This window comes from Cetorhinus maximus, chromosome 28 (assembly GCF_964194155.1).
Source record: "Cetorhinus maximus chromosome 28, sCetMax3.hap1.1, whole genome shotgun sequence".
Taxonomy (NCBI): domain Eukaryota; kingdom Metazoa; phylum Chordata; class Chondrichthyes; order Lamniformes; family Cetorhinidae; genus Cetorhinus; species Cetorhinus maximus.
Window position 1 is genome coordinate 19,800,006 of NC_135906.1, and position 24,417 is coordinate 19,824,422.

At 48.3% G+C, this 24,417-nt stretch overlaps 1 protein-coding gene across 2 annotated transcripts in view; it reads left to right on the forward strand.

Moving 5' to 3' along the window:
- The window catches only part of LOC144668894 (uncharacterized), a 61,710-nt gene that overhangs the window by 21,615 nt on the left and 15,678 nt on the right, over nt 1–24,417 (forward strand). For both annotated transcript variants that reach the window (XM_078531352.1, XM_078531353.1), the window contains exons 3-4: nt 281–846; nt 24,086–24,164. In XM_078531352.1, coding sequence (XP_078387478.1) covers nt 348–846; nt 24,086–24,164 — 578 coding nt within the window. In that variant the 5' untranslated portion in view covers nt 281–347. The remainder of the gene's footprint in view (nt 1–280; nt 847–24,085; nt 24,165–24,417) is intronic.

Below are 24,417 nucleotides of genomic sequence, written 5' to 3' on the forward strand. Positions count from 1 at the left end.
GTGTTTCACTTGCAGGAATTTAAAGCTTTGCAGCAAGAATCTGGTCTCCAAGATTTGTCTGTTAGGCCATGCCTGCCATTAGAGGATGAAAAGGGGCCTTGCTGCTCAATGGTAACCATTGCTGCCTCTGCTCACAAGCCCCAAAATCTGGCCTCGTGACCCACAGTTGGGCCCTGCTCTATATATAAAGGAAACTGTAATGGCTTTTGAATATCATTTTTTTTTTTTTTGCCCCTGAAGGCTGCCTTGCTGTTCAATTGTGGTGTTCTTTCTTAAACAGAATTGCTTTCCGGTCCTGAAGTCCATCTGATAGCAACGTTGCCCCTGCTCTCAACCTGCTGGACGCCATGGACACCGAAGGGTTGGGACTGCCAGCAGTCGCCAACAAGATGGCGAAGGAGGGTCCTGCAGCAGCTGTTAAAGGGTCAATGAGCAAACAAAAGAATGACGGGTCTGCCAAGGCCAAAGCGAGCCTGAAACCCACCACTGGAAATCAGGCTAAGGTGGGGATCATGGGTAGCAGGCAACCAATTTCCAATCGAGCAGCCCCTGCACTGCAAAGCAGAGTGGCCGCTGGTGGTAAAAAGAAAAATGAGCAAGAGCAAAAAGCCTCGACATCCAAAACTATACCAGGATCCGGTGTATCGTCTCACGCCAAGATAATGGAGAAGAAGATGGCTGCCAGGGATAAGGCTGCTAAGAAAAATGCGAGTGGGACACGTGGTGTAAGCGAAAATGGTAACTTGGTCACACCAGAGAAGAGTGGAGGACCAGGCAAAGTGCTGCCCACCAGCAAAACTGTTCCTAAAGGGAAAACTCCACCTCTGCTCAGGCCCAACTCCACAGGTATGTCTACTGCAACTTTTTGTTTGAACTTTGTGCTATTGAATGGGGTGCTAGTAAGCTCCTTGTGTCTCACTGATCATGTTTTCTCCAAGGTCCAGTATCTCCAGCTGGGGGATCTCTGAATATTGACCTGAAATATTATCGGTCTAAAGATGCAGTCTACATCTTTCTATTTATCTAGCTGAGGAGATTTTGGAGTTATACAACAAAATATTCTTTACACACCTTAACCCATTAACTCAATCCCCTCAAATTGAAATGGAATTAATCAATTTTCCAATGGACTGGAACGCAGCCTTGTTTTCACACTGGCATGTCTTCCAGAGGTCTCATCTTTGACGAGCGCAATGCAACCATATTCTAGTCGAACCTGGAGCAATGCCAATTTGAAAGAGTTTTGACCTTATTAGACTCTGTCTGTATTGTGATTTGTGTTGAGTATCTGTTTAGTCTCCTCTCTCCAGCTGAATTTGAAATGATGCCATGGTAAAAGACGAGGGCTATGTGCTTCTGTCACTTTTACCTGATTTAGTGCTGTTTCTTGAGCAGTCTGCTGAGGGAGTTTGCAAAACAGGAAAGGGTTAATTTGTAATCTCTTCCTTTTTTATTGGCTTGAATTGTGGAAATGTTTTTTTAGCTATTCAGGTCAGTGGGTTTCTTCACTTTTTTTTACCATTCTCACTCTTGAGAACAAATTAATTTGCTGAACATACTTGCCAGCCACTGATCATACCCCACCTTCCTATAATGTCTTGTATTCCTGCAGGAATATATTTATGCCTGTAAGTTTTATACAAGGTGTGACAGAGAAGCTTGGACAGATTCCACCTTGACAAGCTCATCACAGTTTGGAGTGGAGGAGGCACAGAACTTTGGGAGATGGACAGAGTTGTCTGTTTATCTTTGCTCTCCAACAGTTTTCTTCTATCACAATTTGTTGCACTTCTCCAGCTTTGCCAATTCATGAGTTCACGAATTCATGCCTTTTGCCTTGTATCCACTTCAACCTTAATATCTCAACACGCTTCAGTTAAATCAAACCCAGCTTCTTAAGACTCTTGGGTTAATTTTAACCATGCTCAGTGACTATAGGGAAGGTTTAAGATTGAGCCATTGTCCTCATCACTGGGTCTGACCCTTAGTGCGGCCCATAGATAATTTAACATGTGGCTTTGGGAGGAGTACAAGGTGACTTGTATGAGGGGTCCTTGTTTAATATATAACTTGCAAATGAACTGTTCAGTTGCCTTCTGTCTGAAATCCTGTTTCAGCCAGCCTGTTGTTACTGATGCTGCTCTGGGCAATTTGAATAATTCCAGGCATGAGTTAGACAGAATCGAGGGTTGTGTGGAAGCAGGCAGGTAAGCGGAGTTAGGGCCGTGATCAGATAAACCATGATCTTATTGAACGATGGAATGGGTACAAGGGTCAAGTGACTTGTACAAAGTGACTACCACTTCTATTTCTTGTTCTTGTGTGTTAAACTGGCCAGGGCCTCACTCCAACGCACTCAACGCTCATGCTCCTGAATAGCAGGATTCCAGGTAGAACCCTCCTTGTGTTTTTTTTTTGTAAAAATATACTTTATTCATAAAAAATCTTCAATCACATTCAAAACCATTTCAAAAACAACATTACAAGGGTACAATCCAGGTTAAACTTTTACAAAATGTATCAGCAGGTGCATCAGTACAAACAATATTACAATCATTTACAGCCTTTCATTTTGATCTGTACAGCCCGAGGGGCTCTAAACAGTTCCCAGTCTCTCGGTGCGCTGTGGTAGAAAGGTCTTAGACAGCGACCCTTCCCCATTGCGCCTTGGCGGCAGCTGCCCCAAGCTTTAGTGCGTCCCTCAGCACGTAGTCCTGGACTTTGGATTGTGCCAGTCCGCAACAATCGGTCGGGGACAACTCTTTGTGCTGGAAGACCAACAAGTTTCGGGCAGACCAAAGCGCGTCTTTCACCGAGTTGATGATCCTCCAGCTGCAGTCGATGTTTGTCTCGGTGTGTGTCCCTGGGAACAGCCCGTAGAGCACAGAGTCCTGTGTCACAGAACTGCTCGGGATGAACCTCGACAGCAACCACTGCATCTCTCTCCAGACTTTCTTTGCAAAGGCACAATCCACAAGGAGGTGAACAACGGTCTCTTCCCCACCACAGCCACCTCGAGGGCAACGTGCAGAGGGGGTGAGACTCCTGGCGTGTAGGAAGGATCTGACGGGGAGGGCCTTTCTCACCACCAGCCAAGCTACGTCTTGGTGCTTGTTGGAAAGTTCTGGCGATGAGGCATTCTGCCAAATGACTTTGACAGTCTGCTCGGGGAACCATCCCACAGGGTCCACCCTCTCCTTTTCCCTCAGGGCCTCTAGGACGTTACGTGCTGACCACTGCCTGATGGACTTGTGGTCAAAGGTGTTTTTCTGCATAAATTTTTCCACCAGGGACAGGTGGTACGGCACGGTCCAACTACTTGGAGCGTTCCGCGGCAGCGTGGCCAGACCCATCCTTCGCAACACCGGGGACAGGTAGAACCTCAGCACGTAGTGACACTTGGTGTTTGCGTACTGAGGGTCTACGCACCGCTTGATGCAGCCACACACAAAGGTGGCCATCAGTATGAGGGCGATGTTGGGCACGTTTTTTCCCCCTTTATCTAGAGGCTTGTACATCGCGTCCCTGCAGACACGATCCATTTTCGACCTCCAGATAAAGCGGAAGATGGCTCGAGTGATCGCCATCGCGCAGGAGTGTGGAATGGGCCAGACCTGCGCCACGTACAGCAACAGCGAGAGTACCTCACACCTGATGACCAGGTTCTTACCCGCAATGGAGAGGGAGCGTCGCTCCCACATGCCCAGTTTCCTTTTCACCATAGCCACTCGCTCCTTCCAGTTTCTAACGCATGCCCCGGTCCCTCCGAACCATATCCCCAGCACCTTCAGGCCGTCAGCCCTGACAGTGAAGGGGACAAAGGATCAGAACCCTCCTTGTGTTTTTTTTTTTGTAAAAATATACTTTATTCATAAAAAATCTTCAATCACATTCAAAACCATTTCAAAAACAACATTACAAGGGTACAATCCAGGTTAAACTTTTACAAAATGTATCACCAGGTGCATCAGTACAAACAATATTACAATCATTTACAGCCTTTCATTTTGATCTGTACAGCCCGAGGGGCTCTAAACAGTTCCCAGTCTCTCGGTGCGCTGTGGTAGAAAGGTCTTAGACAGCGACCCTTCCCCATTGCGCCTTTGCGGCAGCTGCCCCAAGCTTTAGTGCGTCCCTCAGCACGTAGTCCTGGACTTTGGATTGTGCCAGTCCGCAACAATCGGTCGGGGACAACTCTTTGTGCTGGAAGACCAACAAGTTTCGGGCAGACCAAAGCGCGTCTTTCACCGAGTTGATGATCCTCCAGCTGCAGTCGATGTTTGTCTCGGTGTGTGTCCCTGGGAACAGCCCGTAGAGCACAGAGTCCTGTGTCACAGAACTGCTCGGGATGAACCTCGACAGCAACCACTGCATCTCTCTCCAGACTTTCTTTGCAAAGGCACAATCCACAAGGAGGTGAACAACGGTCTCTTCCCCACCACAGCCACCTCGAGGGCATCGTGCAGAGGGGGTGAGACTCCTGGCGTGTAGGAAGGATCTGACGGGGAGGGCCTTTCTCACCACCAGCCAAGCTACGTCTTGGTGCTTGTTGGTAAGTTCTGGCGATGAGGCATTCTGCCAAATGACTTTGACAGTCTGCTCGGGGAACCATCCCACAGGGTCCACCCTCTCCTTATCCCTCAGGGCCTCTAGGACGTTACGTGCTGACCACTGCCTGATGGACTTGTGGTCAAAGGTGTTTTTCTGCATAAATTTTTCCACCAGGGACAAGTGGTACGGCACGGTCCAACTACTTGGAGCGTTCCGCGGCAGCGTGGCCAGACCCATCCTTCGCAACACCGGGGACAGGTAGAACCTCAGCACGTAGTGACACTTGGTGTTTGCAGGGTCTACGCACCGCTTGATGCAGCCACACACAAAGGTGGCCATCAGTAAGAACCCTCCTTGTGTTTTTTTTTTTGCAAAAATATACTTTATTCATAAAAAATCTTCAATCACATTCAAAACCATTTCAAAAACAACATTACAAGGGTACAATCCAGGTTAAACTTTTACAAAATGTATCACCAGGTGCATCAGTACAAACAATATTACAATCATTTACAGCCTTTCATTTTGATCTGTACAGCCCGAGGGGCTCTAAACAGTTCCCAGTCTCTCGGTGCGCTGTGGTAGAAAGGTCTTAGACAGCGACCCTTCCCCATTGCGCCTTTGCGGCAGCTGCCCCGAGCTTTAGTGCGTCCCTCAGCACGTAGTCCTGGACTTTGGATTGTGCCAGTCCGCAACAATCGGTCGGGGACAACTCTTTGTGCTGGAAGACCAACAAGTTTCGGGCAGACCAAAGCGCGTCTTTCACCGAGTTGATGATCCTCCAGCTGCAGTCGATGTTTGTCTCGGTGTGTGTCCCCTCCTTGTGTTGGTATTCTTTCGAGTTATCAACAGTCACAGATTGCAACTCTTTTGAGTACAATCACAGTTCTTGGTTTCCAGGAGTGGGACGTGAACCCACAACCCTCTGATTCAAAGGCGAGGGTGCTATGAACTGAGCCACAGCTGACACCACCCCCCAGAGAACATTGAGGAGCTCAAGAGGGATTACAAAGGTTGGAGAACCGTGAAACCCCTCTTTGAGTCCCTGACACACTGGTGGGAAGTGATCAAGGGAAGCATCAAGAGGTTTTTCATCCGCAAAGGCACCCAGAAAGCTAGAAAGGAACAGAGGGAAATGTCCCGACTCCAGGAAAAGATGCAGAATCTGCTCCGGCTGCAGTCGATGGGGGTCGATGTCAAGGAGGAGCTGTGTCCCCTCCTTGTGTTTTTTTTTGTAAAAATATACTTTATTCATAAAAATCTTCAATCACATTCAAAACCATTTCAAAAACAACATTACAAGGGTACAATCCAGGTTAAACTTTTACAAAATGTATCACCAGGTGCATCAGTACAAACAATATTACAGTCATTTACAGCCTTTCATTTTGATCTGTACAGCCCGAGGGGCTCTAAACAGTTCCCAGTCTCTCGGTGCGCTGTGGTAGAGAGGTCTTAGACAGCGACCCTTCCCCATTGCGCCTTTGCGGCAGCTGCCCCAAGCTTTAGTGCGTCCCTCAGCACGTAGTCCTGGACTTTGGATTGTGCCAGTCCGCAACAATCGGTCGGGGACAACTCTTTGTGCTGGAAGACCAACAAGTTTCGGGCAGACCAAAGCGCGTCTTTCACCGAGTTGATGATCCTCCAGCTGCAGTCGATGTTTGTCTCGGTGTGTGTCCCTGGGAACAGCCCGTAGAGCACAGAGTCCTGTGTCACAGAACTGCTCGGGATGAACCTCGACAGCAACCACTGCATCTCTCTCCAGACTTTCTTTGCAAAGGCACAATCCACAAGGAGGTGAACAACGGTCTCTTCCCCACCACAGCCACCTCGAGGGCATCGTGCAGAGGGGGTGAGACTCCTGGCGTGTAGGAAGGATCTGACGGGGAGGGCCTTTCTCACCACCAGCCAAGCTACGTCTTGGTGCTTGTTGGAAAGTTCTGGCGATGAGGCATTCTGCCAAATGACTTTGACAGTCTGCTCGGGGAACCATCCCACAGGGTCCACCCTCTCCTTATCCCTCAGGGCCTCTAGGACGTTACGTGCTGACCACTGCCTGATGGACTTGTGGTCAAAGGTGTTTTTCTGCATAAATTTTTCCACCAGGGACAGGTGGTACGGCGCGGTCCAACTACTTGGAGCGTTCCGCGGCAGCGTGGCCAGACCCATCCTTCGCAACACCGGGGACAGGTAGAACCTCAGCACGTAGTGACACTTGGTGTTTGCGTACTGAGGGTCTACGCACCGCTTGATGCAGCCGCACACAAAGGTGGCCATCAGTATGAGGGCGATGTTGGGCACGTTTTTTCCCCCTTTATCTAGAGGCTTGTACATCGCGTCCCTGCAGACACGATCCATTTTCGACCTCCAGATAAAGCGGAAGATGGCTCGAGTGATCGCCATCGCGCAGGAGTGTGGAATGGGCCAGACCTGCGCCACGTACAGCAACAGCGAGAGTACCTCACACCTGATGACCAGGTTCTTACCCGCAATGGAGAGGGAGCGTCGCTCCCACATGCCCAGTTTCCTTTTCACCATAGCCACTCGCTCCTTCCAGTTTCTAACGCATGCCCCGGTCCCTCCGAACCATATCCCCAGCACCTTCAGGCCGTCAGCCCTGACAGTGAAGGGGACAAAGGATCGGTCAGCCCAGTTCCCAAAGAACATGGCCTCGCTCTTCCCACGATTTACCTTGGCTCCCGAGGCCAGTTCGAACTGGTCGCAGACGTGCATCAGTCTGCGCACCGACAGCGGATCCGAGCAGAAGACGGCAACGTCGTCCATGTACAGGGAGGCTTTTACCTGAGTGCCTCCACTGCCTGGGATCGTCACTCCTCTTATGCCCGGATCCTTCCTGATGGACTCGGCAAAGGGTTCTATGCAGCACACGAAAAGGACAGGCGAGAGAGGGCAGCCCTGCCTGACTCCAGATTTAATCGGAAAGCTATCTGTTTCCCACCCATTGATTGAGACTGCGCTACTGATGTTAGTGTAGAGCAGTTGGATCCAATTTCGAATTCCCTCCCCAAAGCCCATTTTGGAGAGCACATCCCCCATGTAGGTGTGCGATATTCTGTCAAAGGCCTTCTCCTGATCCAAGCTGATGAGGCAGGTATCCACACCCCTGTCCTGTACATAGGCAATCGTATCCCTGAGCAGCGCCAGGCTGTCAGAGATCTTCCTGCCTGGCACAGAGCAGGTCTGGTCAGGGTGAATCACCAATTCCAGAGCGGATTTGACCCGGTTGGCGATGACCTTGGACAGAATCTTATAGTCCATATTCAACAGTGAAATGGGTCGCCAATTTCTAATTTCCTCCCTTTCCCCCTTCTGCTTGTAGATGAGGGTGATGATGCCTTTCCTCATGGATTCTGACATGCTGCCGGCCAGGAGCATACTCTCGTACACTTCTAGCAGGTCTGGGCCGATCAAGTCCCACAGAGCCGAATACAACTCCGCCGGCAGGCCGTCGCTTCCGGGGGTTTTACTCTTCTCGAAGGACTCGAGGGCCTTAGTCAGTTCGTCAGGAGTTAGCGGTTTGTCTAGGCTCTCCCGCGTACTGTGGTCTAGGACCTCCGTGATAGAGGACAGGAAGGACTGGGAGGCCGTGCTGTCCGTGGGCTTCACGTCATACAGTCCGGCATAAAAGGATTTGCTGATCCTCAGAATGTCGGACCGTGATGACTTTACTGAGCCGTCTTCTTCCTTCAGGCTGCTGATCACAGAGCGCTCTCTGTGTACCTTTTGGAAGAAGAAACGTGAGCACGTCTCATCCTGCTCCACGGAGCGGACTCTGGAACGGAAGATGATCTTGGAGGCCTCCGAGGCAAAGTGCGAGGCTTGCTGGCCCTTCACCTCTTGGAGCTCCTCCTTGACATCGACCCCCATCGACTGCAGCCGGAGCAGATTCTGCATCTTTTCCTGGAGTCGGGACATTTCCCTCTGTTCCTTTCTAGCTTTCTGGGTGCCTTTGAGGATGAAAAACCTCTTGATGCTTCCCTTGATCACTTCCCACCAGTGTGTCAGGGACTCAAAGAGGGGTTTCACGGTTCTCCAACCTTTGTAATCCCTCTTGAGCTCCTCAATGTTCTCTGGGGTCAGCAGTTGCACATTTAGCTTCCATGCCCCCCTGCCCACCCTCAGGTCTTCCTCCAAGTGGCAGTCCGCCAGTAGGAGGCAGTGGTCAGAGAAGAACACCGGCTTGACGTCGGTGGATCTGACTGTGAATGCACGGGACACAAACAGGAAGTCTATCCTGGAACGAATGGACCCGTCTGGCCGCGACCAGGTGTATCTACGCTGCGCTCCGTCTGCAGGGTTGCTGAAGACGTCGTGCAGCTTGGCATCCTTAACTGTTTCCATCAGGGATCTGGACGTAGCGTCCAATCTGCTTCCGGCCCTGCCGGATCGTCCAGCCGCATCGATGATGCAGTTGAAGTCCCCGCCCAGAATGACCGGCCTGGAGGTCGCCAGCAGCAGTGGGAGCTGCTGAAAAACCTCCAGCCGCTCAGCCCCTTGTGCCGGGCCGTACACGTTAATTAACCGGAGTGGAGCGTTCTTGTACATTACGTCTGCTACCAGGAGTCGCCCGCCCACCACCTCCTTGACCTCGGAGACGGTGAAGTTGCCTCCCCGCAGCAGAATACCCAGGCCGGAGGAACGAGAGTCGTTTCCGCCCGACCAGATCGATGGCCCGTGGGACCACCATCGTGACCATTGCCTGTAGGAGCTGAGGTGCGGTATCGCACACTCCTGCAGAAACAACAGGTCAGCTTTGACCTTGGCTAGGTAGTCCAAGGTCGCAACACATCGCGTAGTAGATTTAATGCTACGCACATTTATGGATACAATCTTTAAACCCATTTTAAAGCATTTATTCTCCTACCAAACCCACTGTCTCTGAGAGTCCCAGACCTTTAGTCTGCTCCTTCATACCCGTAGTGAGCTCAAATTCCTTCACTTTGGATGGGCTGAGGTAGATCTCCTTGGCCGTGTTCTGCTCCAGTGGCATCTGGAGGTTCACGTAGTGAGCGGATTTTGAGATGACCTTTGCTGGAGAAGCTTCTCCAAAACTCACCCCCTCTGGGGGGTTGCTGTTCCCGGCTTCCTGGAGCTGGGGTGCGATGATTGCCTCACTGCTCCCAGATTCCAGGGGCTGTGGTGCACTGGCCTCCTCAGGTTGCAGGCCAAGTTGGGGTGCGCTGGTCTCCTTGTTGTCTCCAATTTTCTGGAGCTCGGGTGTCTCGTCCTCCAACGCCCTGGAGCTTTGCCGCCTCTTCTGTCGGTGCCGCTCTGGCACTTCCTCATCCGAAGAGCTGCTGCCCTTGTCATCCGTGTCGGATGGGAGACGCCTCTTGCCGCTTCTCTGGGAAACGCCTTTGCTTCTTCTTCGCTCCCTCTTACTTTTCTTGTTCTTCACCGTCCGCCACTCCCCCTGCTGCTTTTCCACTGCTGCCTCCTCCTCCATTGATTTGCTGTCCTGAGGACTGGAAGGTTCAGGGGGTAGTGCTGTTGATTGGCTCTCTGTTGCCTCAATCTCTTTCTCCACCTTGTCTCTCTCTGTGTCCTCCTTTGTCCCGTTGAGCTCCCTGGGGGCCTTGGTGGTTGGAGTGACACGGAACATTTCTTCTGCTTCCCCGTGGTCGGCTTTGGCTGCCTGTGCGTAAGTACGGCAGCGTTTGGGGCAGGTCCTGTAGAGGTGACTTGCCTCGCCACACAGGTTGCAGCACTTGGCCTGTTTGCAGTCTTTTGTCTGGTGCCCTTCCTGTTTGCAGATCTTGCAGAGGGAGGCGCTGCAGTTGGCCGCCACATGACCAGCCTTGCCGCATGAGCGACAATGCTTGGGTTGCCCAGCGTAGACCAGGTAGCCACGGTTTCCCCTGATAGCGAAACTGGAAGGAGGGTGGAAAATGGCTCCCTTACCATCGGTCTTTAGCGTGACCTTAAACAGGCGTTTGCCTGTCCAGATCCCCAAGTCGTCTCGAATCTCAGTGCCGCTCCCCACCTTATCGAAGTACCTGGTGAGGAAGGTGACCACGTCGGCGACAGGGACGAAGGGGTTGTACACATGCACCATCACCTCACGTTCCCGTTGCAACGGCAGAGAAAAGTGCGGCTCCGCCGTCAGGATCTTCATCTCCGGCAGGTCTCTCTTCTCCTCGAACACCCTCAGGAGCCGGACGCAGTCTGCCACTTGCTTGAACGTCACGTCGAAATAACCACCTTTGCGGGAGTCATGCAGGGTGAAGATCTCCGTAGCTTGGAAGCCGCACGCCTTCAACAGGATCCTCCTGGTGAAGAAGCCCCGATCCATAGGTGATCCTCCTTCGTCGCTGTGGTTCACCGTGACTCGGACGGTGATAGGTAACCCACGGTATGAATTCGGATTGCGATTGGTTTTCGCCCTTCCATCCCGACCTTGCCATGGCAGGACCATGGTGTCGCTCCTGCAACACTTGATCTTAGCCAAGAGGCCGAGAAGTGTTTTTTTTTTTTTTTTTTGTAAAAATATACTTTATTCATAAAAATCTTCAATCACATTCAAAACCATTTCAAAAACAACATTACAAGGGTACAATCCAGGTTAAACTTTTACAAAATGTATCACCAGGTGCATCAGTACAAACAATATTACAATCATTTACAGCCTTTCATTTTGATCTGTACAGCCCGAGGGGCTCTAAACAGTTCCCAGTCTCTCGGTGCGCTGTGGTAGAAAGGTCTTAGACAGCGACCCTTCCCCATTGCGCCTTTGCGGCAGCTGCCCCAAGCTTTAGTGCGTCCCTCAGCACGTAGTCCTGGACTTTGGATTGTGCCAGTCCGCAACAATCGGTCGGGGACAACTCTTTGTGCTGGAAGACCAACAAGTTTCGGGCAGACCAAAGCGCCTCTTTCACCGAGTTGATGATCCTCCAGCTGCAGTTGATGTTTGTCTCGGTGTGTGTCCCTGGGAACAGCCCGTAGAGCACAGAGTCCTGTGTCACAGAACTGCTCGGGATGAACCTCGACAGCAACCACTGCATCTCTCTCCAGACTTTCTTTGCAAAGGCACAATCCACAAGGAGGTGAACAACGGTCTCTTCCCCACCACAGCCACCTCGAGGGCATCGTGCAGAGGGGGTGAGACTCCTGGCGTGTAGGAAGGATCTGACGGGGAGGGCCTTTCTCACCACCAGCCAAGCTACGTCTTGGTGCTTGTTGGAAAGTTCTGGCGATGAGGCATTCTGCCAAATGACTTTGACAGTCTGCTCGGGGAACCATCCCACAGGGTCCACCCTCTCCTTATCCCTCAGGGCCTCTAGGACGTTACGTGCTGACCACTGCCTGATGGACTTGTGGTCAAAGGTGTTTTTCTGCATAAATTTTTCCACCAGGGACAGGTGGTACGGCATGGTCCAACTACTTGGAGCGTTCCGCGGCAGCGTGGCCAGACCCATCCTTCGCAACACCGGGGACAGGAGAGGCCGAGAAGTGTTTTTTTTTATTGTAAAAATATACTTTATTCATAAAAAATCTTCAATCACATTCAAAACCATTTCAAAAACAACATTACAAGGGTACAATCCAGGTTAAACTTTTACAAAATGTATCACCAGGTGCATCAGTACAAACAATATTACAATCATTTACAGCCTTTCATTTTGATCTGTACAGCCCGAGGGGCTCTAAACAGTTCCCAGTCTCTCGGTGCGCTGTGGTAGAAAGGTCTTAGACAGCGACCCTTCCCCATTGCGCCTTTGCGGCAGCTGCCCCAAGCTTTAGTGCGTCCCTCAGCACGTAGTCCTGGACTTTGGATTGTGCCAGTCCGCAACAATCGGTCGGGGACAACTCTTTGTGCTGGAAGACCAACAAGTTTCGGGCAGACCAAAGCGCGTCTTTCACCGAGTTGATGATCCTCCAGCTGCAGTTGATGTTTGTCTCGGTGTGTGTCCCTGGGAACAGCCCGTAGAGCACAGAGTCCTGTGTCACAGAACTGCTCGGGATGAACCTCGACAGCAACCACTGCATCTCTCTCCAGACTTTCTTTGCAAAGGCACAATCCACAAGGAGGTGAACAACGGTCTCTTCCCCACCACAGCCACCTCGAGGGCATCGTGCAGAGGGGGTGAGACTCCTGGCGTGTAGGAAGGATCTGACGGGGAGGGCTTTTCTCACCACCAGCCAAGCTACGTCTTGGTGCTTGTTGGAAAGTTCTGGCGATGAGGCATTCTGCCAAATGACTTTGACAGTCTGCTCGGGGAACCATCCCACAGGGTCCACCCTCTCCTTATCCCTCAGGGCCTCTAGGACGTTACGTGCTGACCACTGCCTGATGGACTTGTGGTCAAAGGTGTTTTTCTGCATAAATTTTTCCACCAGGGACAGGTGGTACGGCACGGTCCAACTACTTGGAGCGTTCCGCGGCAGCGTGGCCAGACCCATCCTTCGCAACACCGGGGACAGGTAGAACCTCAGCACGTAGTGACACTTGGTGTTTGCGTACTGAGGGTCTACGCACCGCTTGATGCAGCCGCACACAAAGGTGGCCATCAGTATGAGGGCGATGTTGGGCACGTTTTTTCCCCCTTTATCTAGAGGCTTATACATCGCGTCCCTGCAGACACGATCCATTTTCGACCTCCAGATAAAGCGGAAGATGGCTCGAGTGATCGCCATCGCGCAGGAGTGTGGAATGGGCCAGACCTGCGCCACGTACAGCAACAGCGAGAGTACCTCACACCTGATGACCAGGTTCTTACCCGCAATGGAGAGGGAGCGTCGCTCCCACATGCCCAGTTTCCTTTTCACCATAGCCACTCGCTCCTTCCAGTTTCTAACGCATGCCCCGGTCCCTCCGAACCATATCCCCAGCACCTTCAGGCCATCAGCCCTGACAGTGAAGGGGACAAAGGATCGGTCAGCCCACTTCCCAAAGAACATGGCCTCGCTCTTCCCACGATTTACCTTGGCTCCCGAGGCCAGTTCGAACTGGTCGCAGACGTGCATCAGTCTGCGCACCGACAGCGGATCCGAGCAGAAGACGGCGACGTCGTCCATGTACAGGGAGGCTTTTACCTGAGTGCCTCCACTGCCTGGGATCGTCACTCCTCTTATGCCCGGATCCTTCCTGATGGACTCGGCAAAGGGTTCTATGCAGCACACAAAAAGGACAGGCGAGAGAGGGCAGCCCTGCCTGACTCCAGATTTAATTGGAAAGCTATCTGTTTCCCACCCATTGATTGAGACTGCGCTACTGATGTTAGTGTAGAGCAGTTGGATCCAATTTCGAAATCCCTCCCCAAAGCCCATTTTGGAGAGCACATCCCCCATGTAGGTGTGCGATATTCTGTCAAAGGCCTTCTCCTGATCCAAGCTGATGAGGCAGGTATCCACACCCCTGTCCTGTACATAGGCAATCGTATCCCTGAGCAGCGCCAGGCTGTCAGAGATCTTCCTGCCTGGCACAGAGCAGGTCTGGTCAGGGTGAATCACCAATTCCAGAGCGGATTTGACCCGGTTGGCGATGACCTTGGACAGAATCTTATAGTCCATATTCAACAGTGAAATGGGTCGCCAATTTCTAATTTCCTCCCTTTCCCCCTTCTGCTTGTAGATGAGGGTGATGATGCCTTTCCTCATGGATTCTGACATGCTGCCGGCCAGGAGCATACTCTCGTACACTTCTAGCAGGTCTGGGCCGATCAAGTCCCACAGAGCCGAATACAACTCCGCCGGCAGGCCGTCGCTTCCGGGGGTTTTACTCTTCTCGAAGGACTCGAGGGCCTTAGTCAGTTCGTCAGGAGTTAGCGGTTTGTCTAGGCTCTCCCGCGTACTGTGGTCTAGGACCTCCGTGATAGAGGACAGGAAGGACTGGGAGGCCGTGCTGTCCGTGGGCTTCACGTCATACAGTCCGGCATAAAAGGATTTGCTGATCCTCAGAATGTCGGACCGTGATGACTTTACTGAGCCGTCTTCTTCCTTCAGGCTGCTGATCACAGAGCGCTCTCTGTGTACCTTTTGGAAGAAGAAACGTGAGCACGTCTCATCCTGCTCCACGGAGCGGACTCTGGAACGGAAGATGATCTTGGAGGCCTCCGAGGCAAAGTGCGAGGCTTGCTGGCCCTTCACCTCTTGGAGCTCCTCCTTGACATCGACCCCCATCGACTGCAGCCGGAGCAGATTCTGCATCTTTTCCTGGAGTCGGGACATTTCCCTCTGTTCCTTTCTAGCTTTCTGGGTGCCTTTGAGGATGAAAAACCTCTTGATGCTTCCCTTGATCACTTCCCACCAGTGTGTCAGGGACTCGTTGGTGATACTGCACGCTTCATTTCAGATGGGACTTCTTAACCAGTGTTTTGGATTGGGACAATGTGTCTGTCAGTCCGCATCCCTCTCTTGTCCATGTGCCTAATTTGGTGAGTTTTTAAATTGGGATGAGCACATTTTCACACAAACATCCCTGAATCTTTTAACTGTCTAATTCCCCTTTCATCTGATTATGATACATAATTGTTCAGGTAAAGTTCCCATCTGAATGAGATTCTAAATGATCCAGTCCTCAAGCATCACGAATAAATTACTTTTTTTCTAACCCAAACCTTGGCGAACATTAGTTTTCTGAGATAAGCCTTTTGTGATGCTGGTTGATTTATGATCCCTTTTCAAAGGGGCATTTACCTTTTTAGCCGCTCTATGAAATGTTGGTTGAATTCTTTTTAAACAGAGATGCCACTTGTGATTTTGTGTCTAGAGGCTGCCTCGGAGCAGCTGATGACACAGCATGTGACGGGGTGGAGGTGACATATGGCTTCACATTGAGTTCGTCGGACTGACAGCTGCAACCAATGGAATTGCTAAAGTAATGCTAATACCGGGAGCAGTGCCTAAAATTAAACTGTTTGTCAGAAAAATGTCCTTTACAAAATGGTGGGAGTTGTACTGTTAACGGCTGACAAGTTTATAAGCATTGACTTAAAGAATTTGAACAACCAGAACTGCCTTAGCTTTCAATTTTTAAACAAAAACTGCATATCAAAGAATTAAAGTAAGCACCATCAACAACACCAGCTTAAGCTTTCTCCCCAAGAGTTTCCCTATCTTGTGAAACCATTCTCTCTTCCTGGGGCCAACACAAGAGGTATATCACCGCACTCCGGGATTCACTGATTTCAGTGTTCCAGCTATTTGCCATGGTACAAGATTTCTTGGGGGTCCTTCCTGGAATCTCCAATTTTGTTACCAACCTCATGGCTTTGGACTCCTCCACTCCAGCACAAGCCTCCCTGTGACTCTTGCTTAGTGACTTAAAACATCTGAGGACGCCCTCGGTTTCCAATGGCCTGCTGCAACTGAGCTGATCACTTCCAGAACTCCTTGTCTTCTATTGAGGATTAAGCTTCTTCCTTCAACCTTTCAATCATTTTTCCCCTTTCCAACTTGTCTTGTACTGAATACCAATCGCAGGCATGAGCAATGGATCTAGCATTTACCCCTGGTGTAGGTCTGGCTTTATCTCTTGACTTCCAAGGAGCTACCAGCTCCATAGACCCAAAGCTAACAGTCTCTTAGCTGCTTCTTTCAACCAGCTTGGCCTCTGGTTATGCCCGAGCTTACTTCAGAACCTCATAACGGAATCTCTGAGCTCTACCAATTTCCATGGCAACGGGGACATTGCTTGTTCTCGGGTAGAAATGCAAATTAGCTACCTTTTTATAATTCTAAAGTTACCTTAATTCTGGGAAACCACATGAATAACTGCAAACATCAAGTTATTCCAGCAAAGAACATCTCCAGTTAGCTAAACATGCCCACATGCTGTATATGATCTTGCCTTCCCAGCTTCCAATGTGGCTCCAGTGTTTTTAAGTGTAATAGACTCCAAGCTTGTTTGAATTGCGTTTACTTGTTGCTTTTAACCCGTTTTTAAACTACACACCTGCATTTTCTACAGTTAAACTTCAATTCCTAAAACTAAAAATTATATTCTAAAACATTGGAGGACGTTTTTATGTAACCTTGACCTAAAATTTGGTAAACATTGTCTGAGCAAGGTAGACATCAAGCAGTGCTGTTTTCAACATCCCCCGGGTATGTTTGTAGAACCAGCATTTCCAGTCCCTTTCACAATCTTGACATCCCAAAGCACTTTATGGAAAATGAGTATGGTAGCCACAGTGATTTAAGAGACAGTGGCCAATTTGCACACAGCAGACTCTCGGGGTGGGTTTGGGGGCTTCAGTTTAAACGGAAACTCTGACAATGCAGCACCACCCCCCCGCCTCAGTGCTGTTCTGGTATTGGTCAGATTTGGGCTCCAGCCTCAAGTCCCACTTGAACAAGCTTTTGGGGTGGGAGTGCTACGTATCTGAATCACAGCTGAAACCAGCAATCAACCACTTCCAATCCATGACTCAGCTCCCCTCAAATGTCAAATTACCTTATCTCTGAACTGTATTCTAACATAATTACCGGTTTTACACACTAGAGCATGGGACATTGGCTCAAACTTCAAGTGCTATTTAAATGTCCAGCACTAAACTATCCATACTTACCCTTTCATTATCCCCACTCCATTAAGTATAGATTGTATTCCCTTGTGTTCCTTTCTCTCATGCTAATATAGGGTGTTGATGGAGTATCAGGTTACAGGATATTAGCTTGATCTTAACATGTACAAATGGTGTAGAGGTAGATGATCAGCCATAATTGGTTTGAATGGTGGAGCAGGTGTAATGGGCTGAATGGCCTCCTGCTCCTATGTTCCTAAACCTAAGCAATGACTTTAGGATGGGCTAGAGTTTGAAGAATGCCCTTTTATTTTAAACCCAGGGCTCACTGATATTATCTACTGATGATGAAATAAGGGCTAAAACCTGGGGATGATCTCATGACTATTGCTACTTTCATCACTGGTGGTACGGACTTGCTGATTAACCTTGGGAATAGCTGATTGAATCCAGCAGCTTCAGATTTGAATGATACCCATTGATGTACTTCAACTTGCATCTCCATTTGAATGGTCTTCACCAACTTGGCTCGCTGATTTAGAGGAATATTTCCCAAGAAGGAATGGGGACAAATGTGTCAAATGGAGGTAGCTCGTGTTATGGCTGAAGTTCTTTTCTGGGAGATGGTGAAAGAAATTTCTTATTATTTCATGGGATGTGGGTGTCACTCACCAGGCCAACATTTTTATTGCCCTTGAAGGTGGTGGTGAGCTGCTGCCTTACCTCTACAGTCCGTGATGTAGGCACACCCACAGTGAGTAGTGATTTGATATAACTCGGGGCCTAGGGGAGGATAATTCTCAGGATTAAGCTCCCTGATGTACCTTCTGAATTTTGCTTCTATTTTATTTTTAAATTGCAAATGCTGGCAATTACAGAAAGGCAACTCTATTTTTAAAAGAATCTGCCACATAACTCTGTGATAACATCTATTTTCCATTCTCCACACTATCCAGCTGCTATTAGTGGAACTTGTAGCTACTCAGCTTCCTATGTGAGCTTTTCACATTCGATTCACTTCACTTCCACAGCATTGTGGATTGTTAGGCTTTTAACCATTCGTTCTCTGGATGTGGCCATCACTGACAGGGCCCTAGTAACTGGTCAAAGCACCATGTCAGAAAGTGGCTTTCCCTCGATGGATACGATGTGCACTGCAAATGCAGTGAGGGGGATCTCCAATAAGAGAACTAAGTGTGTTTAAAAGGATCTGGAGTGGAAAATTTCTACTGTTGTGTGGAAACCTGAAGTTGGATTTCGAATGGTTATGTCTGATCATTTGGAGTCCTTTCAGAATTCTGGAGGTATGTAGAATGGATGAGTGACGTTCTGATCTGATTTCGTTTACAAAACTACTCCTGTGGGGAAGGGGAGAGGGTTGCTGTTCAAGTAGTCCATAAGCCTTTGTGACTGGACAACAGCAGCAGAGACTGCAGCACAATTAGATTAGCAAGAGCTGACCATACCTGCTGTGAGTGTCAGGTAATGGATCAGCGGTTAGGTTTGTGTCATTTACTTTCTTGCATTGTGCAAGGTGGGCTTTCTAAAATATAATTGGTATTTTCCCGGTTTTCCTCCTGTACTTGAGAAGCTAGCTTCTAATGAGCAAAATACTGCAGATGCTGAAAATCTAAAATAAAAACAAATGCTAGATAAACTCTGGTCTGGCAGCGTCTGTAGAGCGAAAACCTAGTTTCGGGTCCATGTGACTCTTCGGAGCTAAAGAGAAGTAAAAAGTGATGGAATTTATACTGTGTAATTGGGCTGGAGCTGGTAAAGCAGGATAGAAGGTCAGTGATAGGTAGGGGCTAAGGAGAGATTGTCCATGACATCTTTATCAAAGTTAATGGTGATGGAGAGGGTTGAAGGTGCTGATAGTGGCATAAAGGTAAGAAAGCAGTGTGTGAATAGTAGAACGAGGGTCAGCACTCTGTGAAGGAACAAGTAGCAGATGGGGGGTGGGGTGGGGAACCAATGGTGGTTGGCAGGGGGAAAGGATAGAAAAATGGATTTAAAGGGGGATAAAACAATGAATAAAAATAAGTAAATGAAAAATAAAATTTTTAAAGGGGTGAAGATGGAGAGAGTTCATGGTCTGAAGTTGAACGCTATGGTAAAACCGGAAGGCTGTAAAGTGCCTCATCAGAAGATGAGGTGCTGTTCCTCCAGTTTGCGTTGAGCTTCACTGGAACAATGCAGCAAGCCAAGGACGGACATGTGGGCATGAGAGCAGGGTGGAGTGTTGAAATGGCAAGCGACAGGGAGGTCTGGGTCATGCTTGTGGTCAGACCGAAGGTGTTCCGCAAAGTGGTCACCCAGTCTGCGTTTGGTCTCTCCAATGTAGAGGAAACCGCATTGGGAGCAGTGAATGCAGTAGACTAAATTGAGGGAAGTGCAAGTGAAATGCTGCTTCACTTGAAAGGAGTGTTTGGGCCCTTGGACGGTGAGGAGGGGGGAAGTAAAGGGGCAGGTGTTGCACCTTCTGCGGTTGCATGGGAAGGTGCCATGGGAGGAGGTTGAGGTGTAGGGGGTGATGGAAGAGTGGACCAGGGTGTCCCAGAGGGAACGATCCCTGCGGAATGCCGCCAGGGGTGGGGGGGAAGGGAAGATGTGTTTGGTGGTGGCATCATGCTGGAGTTGGTGGAAATGGTGGAGGATGATCCTTTGAATACGGAGGCTGGTGGAGTGATAAGTGAGGACAAGGGGGACCCTATCCTGGTTCTGGGAGGGAGAAGAAAATGAGGGCAGAGGCATGGGAAATGGGCTGGACACAGTTGAGGACCCTGTCAACCAGGTTGGGTTGGGGGGGGGGGTGCGGGGGGGGGAGCCTCTCAAAGGAAGATGTCAGAAGTGTAGTTTTGGAAGGTGACATCATCGGAACAGATGTGATGGAGGCAGAAACTGGGAGAATGGGATGGAGTCCTTACAGGAAGCAGGGTATGAGGAGCTGTAGTCTAGGTAGCTGTGGGAGTTGGTGGGTTTGTAATGAATGTTGGTAGACAGTATCACCAGAAATGGAGACGGGTCAGGGAAGGGAAGTGTTGGAGATGGACCATGTGAAGGTGATGGAGGGGTGGAAATTGGAAGCAGAATTGATTGTTTTGGTGCCGCTTCATGCTCTCGTCTAGACCTGGAAAAATCAGTCATCGATGTACCGGAGAAAGTTGTGGGAGGGGGCTTGAGTAGGACTGGAACAAGGAATGTTCCACATGACCCCATAGAGGCAGGCATAACTGGGGCCCATGCAGGTACCCATAGCCACACCTTTTATTTGGAGGAAGCGAGACAAGTTTAAGGAGAAATTGTTCAGTGAGAGAACAAGTTCAGCCAGATGGAGGAGAGTGGTGATGGATGGGGATTGTTCAGATCCCTGTTCAAGGAAGAAGCGGAGAGCCCTCAGACCATCCTGATGGAGGAGTAGAAGGATTGGATGTCTGTGGTGAAGAAGTAGCAGTTAGGGCCAGGGAACTGGAAATTGTTGATAATTGATATGGCATAGGGTATCAGAGGATTCGTGGATGTAGGTGGGATAATATAAATTCCAGGGGATTAGTGGGACAGTATAAATTCCATCACTTTCTACTTCTCTTTAGTTCAGTGAAATGGACTCAACAGCTCTGTTTCTCTCTCTACAGATGAGATTTTCGAGCATTTTCCGTTTTTAAGCCAATGATTAAATCCTTGCTCCAGACAAACGGACTGTACCCCCCAGACACTAGCTCTGGATTAAGGGTTACCAATTCAAGTTGGACATGTTCCTGGAAACTCATCTCATGGCCTCCTGCCTCCAACCGCCCTGCCCCCACACCCCTCCTATTGGCAGTGACAATGTTTGTCAGTAAGCCAATCAAGTGAATACTTCCTAATTGAATAATTCTTGACTGGCCAAATAAGCCTTTCCATGTCCAATATTTTTATGACCTAGTGTCAAGAATTCATAACTTTGATTACCCTGTGATTTATTTTTCTCTCTCCAAGGTGTTGCTCATGGCAGTGACCCTGGTGGTGAATCTTCAATCCCCAGAGACTCCAGTGTAATCCGGGGATATACTTGTACAACTCTTAACGATCAAACTTTAATCAAACAAAACAGAAAATGCTGAAAAACTCAGCAGGTCTCCTCAGCATCTGTGGAGAGAGAGAGAGAGTTAACGTTTTGAGTCTGTACAACTCTTCAGGTTCTACTTTAATCTGGCTCAAAGGGATGCCATAGAGCAAGGTGGTGGGTTAAACACAATGCGTTGCTCATTTTCTTGAATATTGACCTAATGGAGGACTGGCGATACCTTGTGTTCTGTTCTGAGAGTTCGTTCTCGCGCGCACATCAATTGATTTAAGGATTCACTCCCAAGTTTGCCGCCATTCCTCTGTGGTGACGAGGTGAAAGTACTGTCGAGGCAATGTTGCCAAGAGCTGTGGGGGCCGGTGTGGAGAGTGACTCTAGAATCTGAGTTTATTCTGGAGCTACCAACATTAAAGCCACACTGCAGGGGTGGGATAGATGGTGGGCATTATTTTCTATTTGTATGGGTTTTAGAATCTCTAGGCTGCCCTCTATGTTTTATGGTTGTAAATTTGGGGTTCTAGAATCTGTTTTGGACACAACCTTTTAAGTTCTTAACCTGGGGAATCACTGGTGTCAGTTGGAAAGAAAGTTGACCATGAAGCTGTCTAAAGTTTCCCTCAAAAGGGGGCAGCCTACATTTTATGAAAGAGATTGGAGACACCAAAGGCTGATCCCTCAGTCTTTCCCCAAATGTGATTGCCCACAACACCCGAAAGTTCCATCAAACGTCTTGATTAAATTAACAATCCTGGTGTGGATTTTGGAACCAGGAAGGGGTATTTTATTCACAACAAAATACAATGCCCATTTTTTCACCTCAATAATTCACCTTTTAGCTTTATCTTTTTCTGTGGCATATGTTCAGTATTATATTTAAACCCCGGCAGTGCAGCTCAGCTCACTCATCAATACCTGGAACCTTTTGCTACTCTGTACTGTCCTTTATATTTTTAAAAAGTCAAATACAATCCACTGTTTTTCCCTTACACTCTGTAATGTAACAGCTTTGTTAACTGTAACCGCGGAAAAGTGGTTTTACTTTCCAACATTTTTAGCCAGACTGCGTTTGGCCAGACTCAGCAGCAAATGACGTCACTGCTTTTCTCTGCGTGGGTGTCGATCGCTGCCTTGCATTGGCAGGAGATGGTGTAATTTTCAAGAGGTCCTTCTTTGACCAGGCAAAGAAGTTAATAACATTGTGGTCCTTTTGAAGTCCCTTCCTGTTCCCTCAGAAGTAAAAGGGTTGTTTTTTTTTTAAAGAAGATTCAATGGACATTCCTGAGAAATCTTTGCATTTTTAATGACTCTTTGTAGCCACCTCTAGAGATACAATTCTGATGAGGTTTGAATAACCACAAAGGTGCCATGTTGAAAGAAGGCTTTTAAACCATATGACATAGGAGCAGAAATTAGGCCATTCGCCCCATCGTGTCTGCTCCGCCATTCAATCATGGCTGATAAGTTTCTCAACCCCATTCTCCCGCCTTTTTCCCCGTAACCTTTGATCCCCTTACCAATCAAGAACCTATTTATCTCGGTCTTAAATACACTCAATGACCTGGCCTCCACAGCCTGCTGTGGCAATGAATTCCGTAGATTCACCACTCTCTGGCTGAAGAAGTTTCTCCTCATCTCTGTTCTAAAAGGTCTTCCCTTTACTCTGAGGCTGTGCCCTCGGGTCCTAGTCTCTCCTACTAATGGAAACATCTTCCCCATGTCCACTCTATCCAGGCCTTTCAGTATTCTGTAAGTTTTTATGTTAAACCCTTATGTAAAGGTTTGAAAACAAATGTACCTTTTAAAACCGTTATCCTTGATCTGTAATATCTTAATTTTGTGACACCATAAGTGACCTTAGTAATTTAACAATTTAATCACACATACTTGGCACCAGACATGGCCGTAGACAAGTTCCAGTTTGTATGCATGTCCAAATTTTGTCTCGGCTTAACCACTTTATCCCTCAAGCTGCTGATTCCACCTTTGCCATTTTAGAACAATATAAATCAGTATGTCGGGGCTATCACTGGTACAAATGGCACCAACCTTCATATAATTCACATCACTTTTATTTCCAGGTCACCACCTGAATCTTGCAATAATGGAGTTTGTGGTGACTTTTCCTTCATACTTGGTGATTAGAGTTGAAATTTACTGCTAGTTAGTTGTTTGTTTGGTTAGTCCCCTTTCCAATTTGGTATTGAATACTGTCCGATTATCTAACAGTAAATGCTTTACAGAAACTGGAAACCAACAATGAGCTCATATTGAATCATTACTGACCCGTGCATAGCTAAGCTTCTCCACACCAATTATTTAATTATCCAAATGATATAACCATATCCTGGAATGAAGATTGAGGAATAATATGCTTCAGTGGGAAGATTTTTCATTCTACATGAACCTTCCTCTGATTTGAGATTGATATTGGTTTGTTAAAATCTGTGACCATTCCCACCTGAATGTTCTGTTTTAATTTGGTTGCTCAATACTTGCTATTGATTTAATGTATTTTCCATCTGATTTAACCTTGAAGGGAATAAGATTGTGAATATTGGTTTTTACTTTCGCGAACACAGATTTGGTTATGTTAGTTATCCCTTTTCGTAACTTGGCTTTCCCCCCTCCCAAAATTTATTTTATGCATCTAAATTGGGTAAATCCCTTTCTTTTGCATGTGTTTAGTTTTGTTGGAACATCCAATCCAAATGTTTCATTTCTAGTGTAAATTTACAAGGTAAGCAACACATTGACTTTGTAGTGAGTAAATCGTGGCTGACCGATTGAAAATTAGTGCAGATCTTAATTCTCGGCACCAGTAATTGTTTGTCTGGGGATGAATTTGTCGTCTACTGTTTTTTGAGAATCTATAGAGTGGTTATCTTTTTTTTTCTGTCTGACTAAATTTTGGAACAGCAGTAGCTCTAATAAAAGATAATCTTTCAATGAGTTGGTTAATGCACCATTTTAATTCTCTCTGCAGTTTCCAAGACGCCAGCTGCTGCAATGACTAAGTTGCCCCCTGCAAGACCAGAGAAGATCCTGCAGAGCAAATCGAGCAGGTAACGAATACTCTTAATGTGCCCTGGATATAACCACGAGCATTTGCCACTTCAAATAGGTGTCTTTTCTCTCTCTCTCTCTCTCTCTGTCTCTCTCCAGTCAACTCATCTTGCAATGTTGAGAATATAGGAATTGGAGCTTGTTCTGTACGTTTCTATGAAAGTAAATCTGTACCTTTTGGCTCTGTTCTACCTTCTCTGTCACTACCCAACTACAGCATTATCCTTTTTTTCCCCCCCTCTGACACTGCTC